This window comes from Lissotriton helveticus, chromosome 8, assembly GCF_964261635.1.
Source record: "Lissotriton helveticus chromosome 8, aLisHel1.1, whole genome shotgun sequence".
Lineage (NCBI taxonomy): Eukaryota > Metazoa > Chordata > Amphibia > Caudata > Salamandridae > Lissotriton > Lissotriton helveticus.
The window spans coordinates 74,847,630-74,865,607 of NC_136069.1; the positions used below are offsets into that span (position 1 = coordinate 74,847,630).

Genomic DNA, 17,978 nt, shown 5'->3' on the forward strand with positions numbered 1-17,978 from the left:
CGGTCCTCGGAAGCTTGTTTCCGGTCCAGGGAAGGCATGGCTTGGCAGTTCGGGCTGGACTGTTCCCATGAGGCACAGGGTCAGACTGATTTGCATATGGCCATGTCTGAACTGGGGTGGCAGAGTGGGCTAAAGAACGGTGATGGATTAAACCCAGATCTGTTGACTGGGTGTGAGTGTTTGATTGGTTCAGATGCTCCGTCCATCACCACCCCCTTTTATACCACTTTGTTCGCCATAAGTTGGCAGGGTATGCTCAGACGTGAGTCACTTGCTCACTTTGCCACTGGATTCAAGCAAGCCGGGCTGAAGACTGCTGAAATGCCAGAAACCGGTCCTCGGAAGCTTGTTTCCGGTCCAGGGAAGGCATGGCTTGGCAGTTCGGGCTGGACTGTTCCCATGAGTCACAGGGTCAGACTGATTTGCCTATGGCCATGTCTGAACTGGGGTGGCAGAGTGGGCTAAAGAACGGTGATGGATTAAACCCAGATCTGTTGACTGGGTGTGAGTGTTTGATTGGTTCAGATGCTCCGGCCATCACCACCCCCTTTTGTACCACTTTGTTCGCCATAAGTTGGCAGGGTATGCTCAGACGTGAGTCCCTTGCTCACTTTGCCACTGGATTCAAGCAAGCCGGGCTGAAGACGGCTGAAATGCCAGAAACCGGTCCTCTGAAGCTTGTTTCCGGTCCAGGGAAGGCATGGCTTGGCAGTTCGGGCTGGACTGTTCCCATGAGGCACAGGGTCAGACTGATTTGCATATGGCCATGTCTGAACTGGGGTGGCAGAGTGGGCTAAAAGACGGTGATGGATTAAATCTAGATCTGTTGACTGGGTGTGAGTTTTTGATTGGTTCAGATGCTCCGGCCATCACCACCCCCTTTTGTACCACTTTGTTCGCCATAAGTTGGCAGGGTATGCTCAGACGTGAGTCCCTTGCTCACTTTGCCACTGGATTCAAGCAAGCCGGGCTGAAGACGGCTGAAATGCCAGAAACCATTCCTCGGAAGCTTGTTTCCGGTCCAGGGAAGGCATGGCTTGGCAATTCAGGCTGGACTGTTCCCATGAGACACAGGGTCAGACTGATTTGCATATGGCCATGTCTGAACTGGGGTGGCAGAGTGGGCTAAAGACAGTGATGGATTAAACCCAGATCTGTTGACTGGGTGTGAGTGTTTGATTGGTTCAGATGCTCCGTCCATCAACACCCCCTTTTATACCACTTTGTTTGCCATAAGTTGGCAGGGTAGGCTCAGAAGTGAGTCCCTTGCTCACTTTGCCACTGGATTCAAGCAAGCCAGGCTGTAGACGGCTGGAATGCCAGAAACCGGTCCTTGGAAGCTTGTTTCTGGTCCAGGGAAGGCATGGCTTGGCAGTTCGGGCTGGACTGTTCCCATGAGTCACAGGGTCAGACTGATTTTCATATGGCCATGTCTGAACTGGGGTGGCAGAATGGGCTAAAGAACGGTGATGGATTAAACCCAGATCTGTTGACTGGGTGTGAGTGTTTGATTGGTTCAGATGCTCCGTCCATCAACACCCCCTTTTATACCACTTTGTTCGCCATAAGTTGGCAGGGTATGATCAGAAGTGAGTCCCTTGCTCACTTTGCCACTGGATTCAAGCAAGCCGGGCTGAAGACGGCTGAAATGCCAGAAACCGGTCCTCGGAAGCTTGTTTCCGGTCCAGGGAAGGCATGGCTTGGCAATTCAGGCTGGACTGTTCCCATGAGGCACAGGGTCAGACTGGTTTGCATATGGCCATGTCTGAACTGGGGTGGCAGAGTGGGCTAAAGAACGGTGATGGATTAAACCCAGATCTGTTGACTGGGTGTGAGTGTTTGATTGGTTCAGATGCTCTGTCCATCACCACCGCCTTTTATACCACTTTGTTTGCCATAAGTTGGCAGGGTATGCTCAGACGTGAGTCTCTTGCTCACTTTGCCACTGGATTCAAGCAAGCCGGGCTGAAGACGGCTGAAATGCCAGAAACCGGTCTTCGGAAGCATGTTTCCGGTCCAGGGAAGGCATGGCTTGGCAGTTCGGGCTGGACTGTTCCCATGAGGCACAGGGTCAGGCTGATTTGCATATGGCAATGTCTGAACTGGGTTGGCAGAGTGGGCTAAAGAACGGTGATGGGTTAAACCCAGATCTGTTGACTGGGTGTGAGTGTTTGATTGGTTCAGATGCTCCGGCCATCACCACCCCCTTTTGTACCACTTTGTTCGCCTGAGGTTGGCAGGGTATGCTCAGGCGTGAGTCCCTTGCTCACTTTGCCACTGGATTCAAGCAAGCCAGGCTGAAAACGGCTGAAATGCCAGAAACCGGTCCTCGGAAGCTTGTTTCCGGTCCAGGGAAGGCATGGCTTGGCAGTTCGGGCTGGACTGTTCCCATGAGTCACAGGGTCAGACTGATTTGCCTATGGCCATGTCTGAACTGGGGTGGCAGAGTGGGCTAAAGAACGGTGATGGATTAAACTCAGATCTGTTGACTGGGTGTGAGTGTTTGATTGGTTCAGATGCTCCGGCCATCACCACCCCCTTTTGTACCACTTTGTTCGACATAAGTTGGCAGGGTATGCTCAGACGTGAGTCCCTTGCTCACTTTGCCACTGGATTCAAGCAAGCCGGGCTGAAGACGGCTGAAATGCCAGAAACCGGTCCTCTGAAGCTTGTTTCCGGTCCAGGGAAGGCATGGCTTGGCAGTTCGGGCTGGACTGTTCCCATGAGGCACAGGGTCAGACTGATTTGCATATGGCCATGTCTGAACTGGGGTGGCAGAGTGGGCTAAAAGACGGTGATGGATTAAATCTAGATCTGTTGACTGGGTGTGAGTGTTTGATTGGTTCAGATGCTCCGTCCATCACCACCCCCTTTTATACCACTTTGTTCGCCATAAGTTGGCAGGGTATGCTCAGAAGTGAGTCCCTTGCTCACTTTGCCACTGGATTCAAGCAAGCCGGGCTGAAGACGGCTGAAATGCCAGAAACCGGTCCTCGGAAGCTTGTTTCCGGTCCAGGGAAGGCATGGCTTGGCAATTCAGGCTGGACTGTTCCCATGAGGCACAGGGTCAGACTGGTTTGCATATGGCCATGTCTGAACTGGGGTGGCAGAGTGGGCTAAAGAACGTTGATGGATTAAACCCAGATCTGTTGACTGGGTGTGAGTGTTTGATTGGTTCAGATGCTCCGTCCATCACCACCCCCTTTTATACCACTTTGTTCACCATAAGTTGGCAGGGTATGCTCAGACGTGAGTCCCTTGCTCACTTTGCCACTGGATTCAAGAAAGCCGGGCTGAAGACGGCTGAAATGCCAGAACCGGTCCTCGGAAGCTTGTTTCCGGTCCAGGGAAGGCATGGCTTGGCAGTTCGGGCTGGACTGTTCCCATGAGGCACTGGTCAGACTGTTTTGCATATGGCCATGTCTGAACTGGGGTGGCAGAGTGGGCTAAAGAACGGTGATGGATTAAACCCAGATCTGTTGACTGGGTGTGAGTGTTTGATTGGTTCAGATGCTCCGTCCATCACCACCCCCTTTTATACCACTTTGTTCGCCATAAGTTGGGAGGGTATGCTCAGACGTGAGTCTCTTGCTCACTTTGCCACTGGATTCAAGCAAGCCGGGCTGAAGACGGCTGAAATGCCAGAAACCGGTCCTCGGAAGCTTGTTTCCGGTCCAGGGAAGGCATGGCTTGGCAGTTCGGGCTGGACTGTTCCCATGAGGCACAGAGTCAGACTGATTTGCATATGGCCATTTCTGAACTGGGGTGGCAGAGTGGGCTAAAACACGGTGATGGATTAAATCTAGATGTGTTGACTGGGTGTGAGTTTTTGATTGGTTCAGATGCTCCGGCCATCACCACCCCCTTTTGTACCACTTTGTTCGCCATAAGTTGGCAGGGTATGCTCAGACGTGAGTCCCTTGCTCACTTTTCCACTGGATTCAAGCAAGCCGGGCTGAAGACGGCTGAAATGCCAGAAACCGGTCCTCGGATGCTTGTTTCCGGTCCAGGGAAGGCATGGTTTGGCAGTTCGGGCTGGACTGTTCCCATGAGGCACAGGGTCAGACTGATTTGCATATGGCCATGTCTGAACTGGGGTGGCAGAGTGGGCTAAAGAACGGTGATGGATTAAACCCAGATCTGTTGACTGGGTGTGAGTGTTTGATTGGTTCAGACGCTCCGTCCATTACCACCCCCTTTTGTACCGCGTCACAAAATGTGATGCAACAGCAGCGTAAAAGTGTCTTAAGGGGCTTGTAAATCTGCTCCTCTGTCTCTACCATGCCCACCACTTGATGCAGGAAAGCTGGCTCTGGTTGATGTGTGAGAAAACAGATCTTTCCCCTAAGGACGTCTGACACCGTCCATCGGTCTTTCTCCGGGGCAATGAGTCCACTGCCCTTCCTCCCTCACCACTCTCATCTCAACCAACAACTGCATAAAGCAGCCTAGCTTTCCTTTTACTTCAACTGTTTCTCAAACACTGCCTGCATATAATCTAGAACTGAATGTCCGGCGCCTACCTGGACGTCCACTCAAGCAAGGCTGAATTCCTATTATTTGCCAGGAACAACAAACAGTTCAAAGCCTGTCATGAACCTTGACAGCTCTAAATCCTAAGTGCTACTGACTACTAAGTCACTTGGAATCACCATGGGCAACAACATCACACTCAAGGAACACATTGCCAAAAAATCAAAGATGGCCTGATATCTGCTTTCTCTTCTAAAGAAATAGAAGTTTCTTCCAGAAAGTGACTTCACAACTGTGTGTTTTTTTATGGTCTCCAATACTCTACACTGGCACCCGTTAAGGCTCTACTTAAGGGCATTCTACACACTACAGCAGCATGTCCCATCCAGGGCCTAAAGAAATATGATCATATCATCCCCATCCTAATGGAACTCAACTGGCTTCCCTTTCCATTCAACACTACCTGCATCATTTACATAGCCATCATGACCAGGACCCCTGCTTATCTTGCAGACAAGCCAACCATCTCTGATGGCTCTGAATACACCTGCAGCCAGGAGACCATCAGACTGCAGACTAAGAAGTGAGAAAAAGAAGAACAAGATCAGCAGGTCTTTTCCATCAATACACCCGAGATTTGTAATGACATACCTGAATCCATCAGGACTGCCCCAATACTGCTCCAGTTCAGGCAAGTGTTGAAGACACACTTCTTTAAAGAAGACTGCATCACAATGCATTAACAATCAACAAACCAGCTATCGCCCATATCACTTGCTGACTGTATGCTTATGTCTGATCCTGTACAATGCTCTGCTGTCTTTTGGCATAGGTTCATGCTATAAAAATACCAAAAACATACATTTTCCAAGTTCCACCACTTCCGTCTGCTAAGATGCATCCTTCCTCTTTGTCACATCTCTCCACAAATCACCATAATCCTTGACTACTGTAAAAATGTGTTCTTCCTCTTTCCCAATAAAACTGTTTAAACTCCAGAGAGTCCAAAATAAATATGCAAGTCGGAGCATCTGAACCATTCAAACACTCACACCCAGTCAACAGATCTGGGTTTAATCCATCATCGTTCTTTAGCCCACTCTGCCACCCCAGTTCAGACATGGCCATATGCAAATCAGTCTGACCCTGTGCCTCATGGGAACAGTCCAGCCCGAACTGCCAAGCCATGCCTTCCCTGGACCGGAAACAAGCTTCCGAGGACCGGTTTCTGGCATTTCAGCCATCTTCAGCCCGGCTTGCTTGAATCCAGTGGCAAAGTGAGCAAGGGACTCACGTCTGAGCATACCCTGCCAACTTATGGCAAACAAAGTGGTACAAAAGGGGGTGGTGATGGACGGAGCATCTGAACCAATCAAACACTCACACCCAGTCAACAGATCTGGGTTTAATCCATCACCGTTCTTTAGCCCACTCTGCCACCCCAGTTCAGACATGGCCATATGCAAATCAGTCTGACCCTGTGCCTCATGGGAACAGTTCAGCCCGAACTGCCAAGCCATGCCTTCCCTGGACCGGAAACAAGCTTCCGAGGACCGGTTTCTGGCATTTCAGCCGTCTTCAGCCCAGCTTGCTTGAATCCAGTGGCAAAGTGAGCAAGGGACTCACGTCTGAGCATACCCTGCCAACTTATGGCGAACAAAGTGGTATAAAAGGGGATGGTGATGGACGGAGCATCTGAACCAATCAAACACTCACACCCAGTCAACAGATCTGGGTTTAATCTATCACTGTTCTTTAGCCCATTCTGCCACCCCAGTTCAGACATGGCCATATGCAAATCAGTCTGACCCTGTGCCTCATGGGAACAGTCCAGCCCGAACTGCCAAGCCATGCCTTCCCTGGACCGGAAACAAGCTTCCGAGGACCGGTTTCTGGCATTTCAGCCGTCTTCAGCCATGCTTGCTTGAATCCAGTGACAAAGTGAGCAAGGGACTCACGTCTGATCATACCCTGCCAACTTATGGCGAACAAAGTGGTACAAAAGGGGGTGGTGATGGACGGAGCATCTGAACCAATCAAACACTCACACCCAGTCAACAGATCTGGGTTTAATTCATCACCGTTCTTTGAACATAACTTATCCTCTAAAATCTCACCACAGACATCTGTGAAGGAAAGAGTGAATTTCAAAGCTGTCATCCTCCATCTTGCAGCTTTACATGGCAAATATCATGCAATGTGACAATGCTGTTCATTTCCTAGCTTGCAGCAAGAGGGTTGAATTCTATAAACCAAAATTTGTTTTCAATCCAGTCATGCCGCTGCAAGACATTTACAGGTTGGAATCCTTCACCTAAACGATGATCTCCTTGCAACTTCTTCCATAATAAGTTGCATCAGAAAATGCGTTTCTCAGATTCAGAAGGTTGTAAAACACATACTTTTTCAGTCAGGCACAGGGCCATCCTCCAAAAGGCTGGCCTGCAGGCTTACTTCAATGACTTGGGTCTGCTGATTAGTTGCCTAAACCCAACTCTACTCACCATGGCCTACTTTCAGAGTCTATTGTCTTCTGTCAAAGGATTTGTCATCTTGTTTTGAGCATATTGACCCTTACTGAAATGTTATACTTTTTTTTAATTGATTGCCCTGCCAATGTAGTGTTAGAAGCGATAAGTTACCCCATAAGATCATAGTATAAAGGACAAGCACATCTGAAAGGACATGAGATCAGAGATCTTGCAAAAGAGGGGGGTGCTTCATCAATATATGCTATAATCTAATTATGCAGTCAGTGTCAGAAGTATAAGGCAAGCTACAATCTGCACCGCAGGGAACCCGCAGTGCAGTACTAGAAGGGAAAAGCCTCAAGCTTCTGAAGAAAAGATGCTTCATAGCAGTCAACCATTGCTTTCCCCAACCCCAATGCACCCTATCTGATCCAGATATATGATACCTACCCTCTGCTAGAGAATTGAATGGATGCTCATACTCCATTTCTATTATTATTATTATTAAAGATTTGTAGGGCGTGCAGCTACCCCATGGAGTTTCCTGGCAGAAGAATGGTAGGGCAGTAAAGAGAAAAGGAAGTATGTCGGTAGACTGAACTTAAAACAGCCAGGTTTTCAAACCCTTGCAGAAGGTGCAAAGAGAGGTCTCATCTCGCACAGAGGCGGCTAAGGAGTTCCATAAAGTCAATCCCAAGTATGATAAAGACAGGCCTTTCATACAGACAATTCAGATTTTTGGAACAACAAACCGGATATGTTGGGCAGAGCACAGGGGGAAAGAGGAATGGTAATGCTGGACCAGGAACTGAAGGTATTTAGGGGCTGAGCCTTTTTTCAATTTAAACATGTAGCACAGAGCCTTAAATTTCACCCATTCGACACTGTCAACCAGTGTAAGTCTTGTAAAATCTCTGAGACAAAGGGGGACTTTGGCAGACGAAAAAGAAGTCTTACTGCTGCGTTTTGCCCCAGCTGTAGTCTCTGGATGGTCAATTTATCAGCTCCCAGGTATAGGAAACGTCCGTAATCCAGTCTTAAAGTAACCAAGGCAAGGATCACAGTTCTTTGGGTTGGCAGAGGGATCAACTATAAAATCTTCCTTAGCCATTTCAGGACTGCGAAACAGGTGGATGATACTTTAGCAACCTGTTGTTTCATTGACAGATGTTCGTCTACAATGAAACCCAGATTCCGTACCTTGTTCACAGCAGGGGTAGAGCTCCCAATTCAGGGGGCCAGTGTCGCGTCCCCAAAGATCATGTCTTTTACCTGGGATCATAACTTTGGTCTTGTCCCGATTTAAGTTGAGCAGATTGCTTTGCACCCAGAGCTCAATTTTGCTCAATCCTAACTCAAGGGCTGATGGCTCTTGTCCTTGTGACGAGGAGAGGGAAAAAATAATCTGGGTGTCGTCAGCGTAGTCTACGATATACAGCACCAGTACCAGGTATGGTTGTGCAACATTGATGCTGACACCATCTCAAGATGCCTACTTCCCTGGGAGCCCAAACCAGACTGGATGGAGTTGGCCATAGCTGTAAGGAAGGCATTCTCCTATGCCATGTATTTGAAGCCCATCGATGTGACAGGCAAACAGCAATAAGCAGCCAACCTTCTTTGGCGCTGATCCTGACACTCTTCCACTTACCTCTTACAATGATTCCAACCTTTCCAACTTGGTGTAGGAAGCTGGCTCTGTATATGCTTTACCAAAGGAAGGTATTGTGTAGACAGAGTCCAGGGAGTCCCCAGAGGTATAGAAGAGGCTAAATTAGGTAAGTACTAACCGCTTTTTTTGTGGTAGTGTGGGCGAGCAGTTAGGCTTATCGCGAGTGTGTGGTAAGTATTTATTTTATTCACTCAAACAAGACGGATGGCACACACTCAGAGACAGAATCCAGACCAGTATAAAAAAAGATATAGTTGTATTTTATTTCTAGAACCAAGCAGGACTTGGTACAAATAGGTAAAATATACTTTTAACTGTGAACCTTTACAATGAAATGCAAATGGGAATGGATTTGCAAATATTACAGGTTGGTATGATTTAAAAAAAATCAGCTTAAATTACATAGTAATTACTAGAAGAATACTTTTTGATTACTTTCAGATTACATTGAGCATTGGGAGTGTTATGACTAGATACCACACCTAAGGCTCTCACAATCCAAGGTAAGTAAGACTTTTCTTGGATTGAGTTATAGTTACTGTTCTCCCCATACAAAACAACAGTTCAACAAAGAACACATTAGGCTTAAAATCTCATAACATGGGCTCCTAAGGGAGAAAAATGGTTATTGGTTTCACAAATAAGTAAATGTCTCACAAGTGGGAGTTTTGGGGGTTAGGACCAAGATTGCCAAACGTCTAGGCAGGCACTTGAATTGCACCACCAGCGGCACTGGGGTGGCCGGGTGAAGACTACAGGGGCCCAATGTTAGCCAATAGGGCTAGGGGGGCTTCAGTTAGCGACTGTTTACAAACAGGCCACTCGGGTGTGGGAGCAAAGCTCCTGGGGTTAAGGTCAGCATTACAGTGGTCAGCAATCAGCACAAGGGCTACACCACCAGTGGCACTGGGGCGGCCGGGTGCAGGGTGCCAAGGAGACGTCAGGACCCTGTGCCTCTTAATGGAAAAGTGCAGTTCGGCAAAGTTGCTGCAGGCTCGGGCAGGGAGACTTCCTGACGGTGACCACCAGCTGCAGAGGTGAGTTGGGGGATGCCTGGACACCATTGGTTGGGCCACCCAAGACCGCGGGGCGTCGGGTGCAGGAGTGTTTTCTGGCATCTGGGTTTCTTACCCGCTCCGGTCGCAGGGACCCTTCAGGCTGAGGCTGCAAGCATTGTCTTGAGGCTTGAGGGGGATTGGGCATCACCAGATGCCAGATCAGGTACACTGGGGTAGACCTCTTCGTGGTGTTGGGCCACTAAAACTTGGGCGTCAGGTGCAGAGTGGTGCAGAATCACAGAGTTGCCGGAAACCGGATTCTGGTCTTGGAGTCTTTGTTGAGCAAGTCCGTTGCTCAGGGAGACAGAGTCTGTAAGTTGATTGCAGGGCAGGTCCTCCGGGCCCCAGGAGACTGCTGGACACGACTGGTTCTTCGCTGTAGGCAGGTCGGCGACGGGACAGGCCCGTAGGGCGGGGTCCAAAGAAGTAGGTGTCCTCTTCTTCCTGGGTCAGCATGGCTCTTCAGTCTTTCTTCTTTCTTTCTCGAATCTGAGGAGGAAATGGTTCAGGGTCGCCCCTAAATACTTAATTTAAGGATGCTAAAATGGGTGTGCAGGTTGGGACCGATGGGTCCCTTCCTTGGGGTGGGTACACCCACTAGTATCCCACCTCCTGTGGGAGGGGGCATGTGCCTCTTCCTGATTGGCTGAGTCCCCTCATCTTCAAGATGGAGGGGAATGAGTTGTGTGCTTTACCTAGCCTCCTCCTGAGGGGTGGTGTTGGCAAATGTGGGTACACTAGCTAGGTTTTCCTGCCTATTCTCCCGCCCAAAGTGGGGGGCAGAACCAATGGGGGCCCGTTGCTGGGGGCAGCACAAGGCAGAGACAACTCACAAAGGTGCCAGGCCTTTAAAGCTTCCCCTTCATGGACCCAGCCCATACTGGGGGAGGAGGCATGACACCTCTTCCCAGGATGGGATTCGTTTCTGGACCCATAGAGTGGAAGCTCTCTACCCAGGGTTCAGAAACCTGTCTGGTGGTTCTTAATGGGGGGCAGCCACTAAGGAACTACACCAGGGCTGATCCTTTTTCAGGGGCAATCTCTAAGATGCCCTCTGAGTGCATTTTTCAGTACATCCCACGCTGGCATCAGTGTAGGTTTAATGTGCTGAGAAGAGTGCTATCAAATTTCCCAGGTTTTAATAATGCCATTATGGAGCTGTGGAGTGTGTAATGACCTGAAGGCTAGTGCACCCTGCTAGAGGCAGTGGCATGTAGGCATGGCACACAGGGATGTGTGCCATGTTGACTCTTCACTTTTCTCTGAACCAAAACACACACCCTGCAATGGCAGTGTATGGGTGTTAAGGTACATGGCCTCTAAGGGTGGCACAATAAGTGTTGCAGTCCTTAGAGGCCTTTTCCTGGTCATAGTGCCCTTGGTACCTATGGTACCTTTTACAGGGGGATTAACTGTGGCCAGAGGTGTGCCAATTGTAGTTACATATGTACAGTTTTGGGAAAGAACACAAGCCATGGAGCCTGATTGGCAGAGACCCAGGGCACATCAAGTCAGGTTGCATCAGAGGTCAGTCAAAAAATGGGGGTAACTATGCAACGATTGGCACTTTCCTACGCAACCACCCCAAACGTAAGAGGTTGAGACAAACCTTTCCCAAGAGAGTCTTCATTGTCTGAGTGGAAAAATCTGGAAAGCCCATGGCAGTACTAGGTCTAATGTCCACTGCAAAGTCCATTCCCTGTAGAGAGATGGACCTCCTCAAACGTTTTCTGTTTAGTCCTTTAATCTGCATCCGCCATCTGAGAGGTCTGTAGTCAGTTTGAACCAGGAAGTGAGCACCAAACAGCCATGGTCTCAACTTCTTCAGGGACTGAACCACAGCAAATGCCTTTCTCTCAATGGCACTCCAACACTCTTCTCTGGAGCGTAGCCTTCTGCTTATCCATCTTGTCCACCATAATTTGTCTAGGATAGGACCGCTCCTATCCCTAGCTCAAAGGCATCAGTCTGCACAATGAACTGCTTGGAGTAATCTGGAGCCTTGAGAATAGGTGGTGAGTACATTGCCTCCTTTAGGCATCTGAGCGATTGACTCACATGCTCTTCATAGACATGCAGTGATACTTCCAACGTTGGGCAGGCCTCTGTGGTTGGAGCTGTGCTCAGTCCTACATGGATCTCAGTATTTCCTGGCCTCAGTAGGACTATGAACAGTTTGCCAGTTTGTCCACTGATACTGGAGAATTTGCCACAAGTTTCATTATTGTTTCTTCCAAATACTGAAACCGGTGCCCTAACAGACTTTGCATTGGCCTGGCATCTCGGACAATGCTCTAACTTTTTACATCTCAATATCTTGTCATTTCTGGAATCACATGTCCCCCCAACTCTCAAGCAGAATGGTTAGCAATCCCACTCATTAAGACACTCATCCTGTCACCCTTTAATACAGCTATTTTTGAAGCAATAACCATCTTAACAGTCTTTGTTGTTTAACATTTGCAACATTTTTCTTTAATTCTTTGCTCTTCCTCGTTACAAGGTGGATCCAGAGATCTAACAAAAACACGAGGATTTGGATGACGCTTTAGGGTTTTCTTGAGGAGGGGGCAATGTCACTCCTAGTAATGTTGAACTTGGTTGGTGGCAAACCATGGCATATTTTAGAGCACCTAAACAGTGTATGTAGGCACTATCAAATGGTTTCCTTTTTTGGTCTATAGATTTCAACAAGTCACATTGGTCTATTTTCTTCCTGGACCTGGGTTCTTTTTTTTTAATCATCATATCACCAGTAAAGCGTCTGAAATACTTTATGGAGCCACCTGCTGGATTGTGTGGCCTGCGGCCACTGCATGCGATTCGGTCTGCTAACCTTGCCAGACCAACACCTTTGTTGGTGTCATGGTGTAATCATTGGACTGATGCAAATTGTTCAGAAACTCAGCGGTCTGCTCCATATCAAAAAATCAAACCATATATCAGGAGTAGTCCCCTTCGCCACTGCATGGTCTAAGCGTGCATTTTTAACAGCTGCCTTAACCCATTCCTCTATCTTCAGGGTCAAGGTGTCTCTCCATTTTATACAAATTTCCCTTTGGGCAATCAGGATCAGATAAAATATCCGCTCTCTTTGCAAGCTCTTCAGCCACTTACTAATTACACGTCTTCTCCGAATAAAACAAGAGCCATATTCAAAGTGATCTCTCTACCAAAGATACCCCTGAAAGCAATCTCAATTCCTCCCCAATAATCTCTCAATTTTAGACATTCAAAGAAGACGTGCACATCGTTAGCTCTTATGCAATCACATCTTGGGTACTTGGGAGGAGGAAGTGGGGCAAAATTTGCTATCTTAGGTGGAGTCCAATATAGCTAGTTTATAGTAAAAAATAAATATTCTTTTTCAAGTTGGCTGGCTTCACAAATTTGTAGAGGAGCTTTAAGGAATGGTCCCAAACTACCTTTAGGTCACACTTGAGGGAGCCCCCGCTCCAGACCAGGTGCTGTGGTGGGCACTCCTTCTCGTCTGCCTCCAAAAGCTTCTCATACCACTTAGAGACTTCTTTATACTTGAGATTAAAATGTTGAAGAGATAACTCCAATTCCCAGTCGCCATGGACTTCTTTCCTTATGGCTATAAACCAGGAAGTCAGTTGAATAAACTTAAATCTGGTCCTTTCTACTATATGATTGGGATCTAAAGGGTGTTTTAGAGGCATCAGATCTTATCACCTCGACCAATGGCTCTAAATATATGTCAAATAACAGAAGTGAAAGGGGACAACCCTGTCATGTCCCTCTTGATATATTAAAGCTAGATGTTAAAGCCCCATTTAACAATATCCTGGCCAAGGCACCCTTGTAGCTTTTGTTTAAGGTATAAAAGGAAATTAGTCCAAAGCCCATTGTTCTCAACACCTCCCACAGGTACTCCCAGCACACTCTGTCGAATGCCTTGACCGCGTCTAAGGCCACCGCAGCCAAGGGTCCAACATGTTCAGTGGCAAGATCGATAGTACCAATGAGCTGCTGAGTCTGTTCCTGGATGTACCTCTTAGGGATGAACCCTTTCTAGTCAGAGTGTATTAGTTGTGGGGCTAGTTTAGCCAATCTCCCTGCCAAAATACTTATAAAGATCTCATAATCTGCATTCAACAGGGAGATTGAAGGACTTGGGTTCTTTACCAACCATTGTTTGCATGTACCTAAGTTCCATGTTTGACCTTGATGTCAGTCAACCTACGCAGACGATACTCTGATCTTTCTTAGGGTCTCCCATGGCATCATAACTGGTATAGTTGCTTGGGGATATACAGACGTGGGTGTAGGATAACCACCTCCAGCTCAGCCAGTCCAAGACTGAGTTGATAGCTTTCAGCATCAAGAGAGGACTTTATTTAGCTTCTCCTAAAGTTCCTAACCTCTTTAGACTAAAATGTGCAGCTTTACATATAGCTAACAAAGTTGGGTTTTATTTGATACTGAGGTGTCTCAAGCTTCAGATAAATGTTGTACTAGAAAAGTGCAGCAGGACTACTGCAGTGATCTTTACAGTGAGAAATGTACACAGCAAAACGGTTCACATAGAAATCGGAGCACAAGGGTAACAACTCCTTTTTCGATGCAGCCCTCAAGGTTACTCCTAACCTATATCAATCAGCAGACATCATATCTGTTCAGTTATGTATCATGTTAGGACAGGCACTAACAAACTGCTTTGGGGGTGGAGAGAACTCTACAAATGCTATCAATCAATCAGTAGATGTACTTGAAGCACCACCGTCTGGGGTTTCACTTCCTCAGCAGATGAAAACTCTACTTGAGACCCTGGCTTCAGGGTGGACCTGTCTTGAGTCCCATGAGCAGCTAGGTATCCGGAACTGACAGCATTTGACACAGAATAGAGGACTCGCTGCCTATCCCACATGAACCATCACTTTGGGGAGAACTCATCATTACACAAAAGGACCCGAACATGCCCACACCACCAAACCCCACCTCTTTAGTACAGGAGTCCCAGTAAAATAGAGGGCAAAGAGTTATATAGGACAACCTGTATTTTTTCCAGAAAGACAACCTGTTTTCTTTTTCATAATACATTGTTTGGTTGTTGTATTCGCAGAAAATTTAAGACTTAGGGGAATATCAGCAAGGGGAAGTATCGCCGCTTTTTCGGCGATTTGTGCTGAGAAAGCGGCGATACTTCTAGAGCCCTATCCACAAGGGCATTTCAACGCCTGGCTCAAGCCCACTTTGCATGTCGGCGACAATCATCGCTAATGACATGCAAAGTAGGCGTTCCCACGTCCAACCACATGTGAAATGTGGTTGGAGGTGGGAACACCCTATTACCAAGGCAGGCGTTGGGAGAGTGAGACCTGCGATAAACTCGTTTATTGCAGGTCTCCCAACGCCTGCTCTGACCAGGTGTTAGGGCATTGATAACATGGGGGGGTGGATCATAAAGCTGAATCCACCCCCCCCCATATTATCAAGGAGCACATTAGCGCGTGAAAACAACGTTTTTTTCATGCGCTAATGTGCCATATCGCCGACTATCGCCGGATTTCATTTCGCCTACGTGATGCGCATAGATAATTGCGCGCTACCACGGCGATGGAATCCGGCGGTAGCCGGCGATATGGGAATGTGCGTTGTGCGTTTTCTAACGCACTTCTAGGTAATATGCCCCTTAGTTCTTTCAGTCATCAAGACTTGCTTCTTTCAGTCATCACCAGGGCACTGGTGTTAAGTGCTGTTGTTGCGGATAGACCGATAGACCGTCTATGTTGGGATCCGGGTTTTTTCTGGGGGGATAGGGCTCTGTTGTTAGGCTGAGATGTCTCAGCACGGGGACACTCCGTTGGCGTAACCAAGTGCTTTTTAAACTTTAATCTAATGTATTCACAGGGAAGTGTATAGTGGAAATGGTGTTGTCTATAAACAGGTCTCCCTTGCAAGGATCACCCAAAGCTGCAACTTTGTAGTAATGTGGTCCTGATCAATATTTTCTGGAGGTACTTAATTACACTTCTACCCTTTCCAAGCACTCCCAGAAAGTCGTTCCCATACTGGTCCTGCAGGACATGTAGAGTGAAGGAGGCTGTTGGATACCAAGTGCCTGTTCCATTTGCAAGAAGTAAAAACACTTGGTGATTGATTCCTAGTCACCAGTGTTTGACCCCATAATTCCAAGACTGGTATCTTTGCCCTTCAATTTGTAGGCGCAAACCCTGGCTAGAAATGAGGTCTTTCTTAAGTATGATTTAATGAGCTGTCTGAAAAATATCCATTCTAGTATGTACACTTGATTTTGCACTTCTACACAGGGTTAAACAATTATAAGGTGTATGACTCACCTGTGACCTGTAGGAAGAGTTTGCCATCATAGCGCCCATCTGGGAAGGTGTAGAAAACACAGCAGTAGTTGCCTGCATCTTTGTATTCTGCCTGCAGGATCTCTATTCCATACCCTTCTGCCACGGTTACCTTTTCTTTGAACGGGTGTTTGACGTTTGCGTCTTGTCCCGAATAAACAGCTATGGTTGGTTTGTCACATTTGTTCCAGATCACATGGGTCACCGAGGCAGTGGTGGCAGAGAGCTCACACTTTAGTGTAACCATGGAGCCTTGAGGTGTGGAAATCCTCCCAGGGGTTAGAATTCTGCCTGCCATGGCTCCTAGAGGAAACAAATGCAGACAGCCTCAAAGTTATATGGAGTCATGTGTCTATTAGGAGGTGTTAAAGTTACAGAAAAAAAGCCCTCGTGAGGCAATCTGAAGGTCATGATGAAGTTGGAAACAGAGCCCCTTGAAAAGGTCAACTACACACCTGTCACAAAGGGCAATGTAGGAGTTTGAACTTCAGGGGCAGATTTACAAGCCCCCTGCGCCTCCAGTACGTCACTTTTAGTGACGCACTGGAGGCGCATTTCAATTCTCCATATTTACAAGGAGACGAAAAATCCCTTCGTGACTTTTCCTCTCCTTGTAAATATGGCCCCTTCACACGCAACACTTTGCGTGGGAGGGGCGTTCCATGGGTGTTGCTGTGGATGTTCCCACGCAACTCCCATGGAATGAGACACATTTCCAGATTTATGAGGGATCGGAAATCTGGAAATGCGTGTTAATGCTACACCTCCCCAGGGGAGGCGTAGCAAGGCGCAACAAGGAAAAATCTTTTAATTTCTCCTTGTTTTTTCCTCTTTCAAAGCGTGCTGCATTCTACAGCACGCATTGAAAGTGAAAAATGCCTGTTGTGATTGTTTTTGTGCAGGATGGTGTCCCTTCCTGCACAAAAACAATCTCCTCATGATGTAGGGAAGGGTGCCTGCGCCGGTGCATGGCTGCAGTTTGCGCACCAGCGCAGGGGAGGGCACAGAAATGCGACATATTATTGTAAGTATGTCGCATTCCTGTGCTTCGGAAGTGCCGCAGCGTGGCGCAGCCAAAGGGCTTGCATTGCCGCACTGCGGCACTTCCTTGTAGATCTGCGCCTGAGTGTTTAGTAGTACAATGTAAGGAACCAAGACAGATTTCATTCAGGACAATGCCATTACTGTACAAGGTCCTAACCTTGTAAGAAACAGTTTTATTGGCAGTGACAGTTATATGTAACATCATTGATATTTCAAAACAAATGCAATCCATTACAATCGTCATCCAACAGGGTTGGCACAGCTGAGCTTTACCAGTCTTTCCTGAGTTATTCAACACATTGCAGAGTTGCAGAAGCGGGTCTATAGCTATGGTTCAGACAAAGTGCATGTCTGGGGGGCATGGCTAGCGCCCAAGGAAAATGGCCCCCAGGCCCTGACTCTCCCGGGACGGTGAAGACGACGGCAAACCCGATGCGCTCCCTGCCGCCTGCAGGGCATCCACAATGTGAGCGCAGGCTGCCCTAACGTCGCTGCTCACTTTGATGTCACCGGAATTCGCCACATTGCTCTGTAAGCTGTTCTTTCCTCTTTCGCGCCTTAGAGCGGCTCCGCCTTTGATGCGGCCACCATTTTACATTGCGCTTTACCAGATTCCAGTCAGCACAAGCATGCAGGGCAACAGCCTCTGCAACTGTATTGCTATACAGAAATATACTGCTTTTTAGCGCTGGATACAAACATGCCTAAAGTTCCTTTAGCCTTGGCTCCTTAATAGTAAATGCACCTCAGCAATTCCCATTGACCTTGTTCGTCAGCGCACAGACTTTCTCAAACTGCACTCAAGGCTTTATCTGCACCACTATGTCTTGTCTGCCTGTACCTCATTTTTATTATTTTAAGGCTCTCTTGTTTTCCTCAAATTCCTACCTACAAGCTTAAACAATTTTGGATCATCAGT

At 47.7% G+C, this 17,978-nt stretch overlaps 1 protein-coding gene across 2 annotated transcripts in view; it reads right to left on the bottom strand.

Annotated features, from left to right (window-relative positions):
* TIGIT (T cell immunoreceptor with Ig and ITIM domains) overlaps window positions 1-17,978 on the bottom strand; it is a 211,344-nt gene that overhangs the window by 121,484 nt on the left and 71,882 nt on the right. For both annotated transcript variants that reach the window (XM_078655900.1, XM_078655901.1), the window contains exon 2: window positions 15,998-16,318. In XM_078655900.1, coding sequence (XP_078512026.1) covers window positions 15,998-16,318 — 321 coding nt within the window. The remainder of the gene's footprint in view (window positions 1-15,997; window positions 16,319-17,978) is intronic.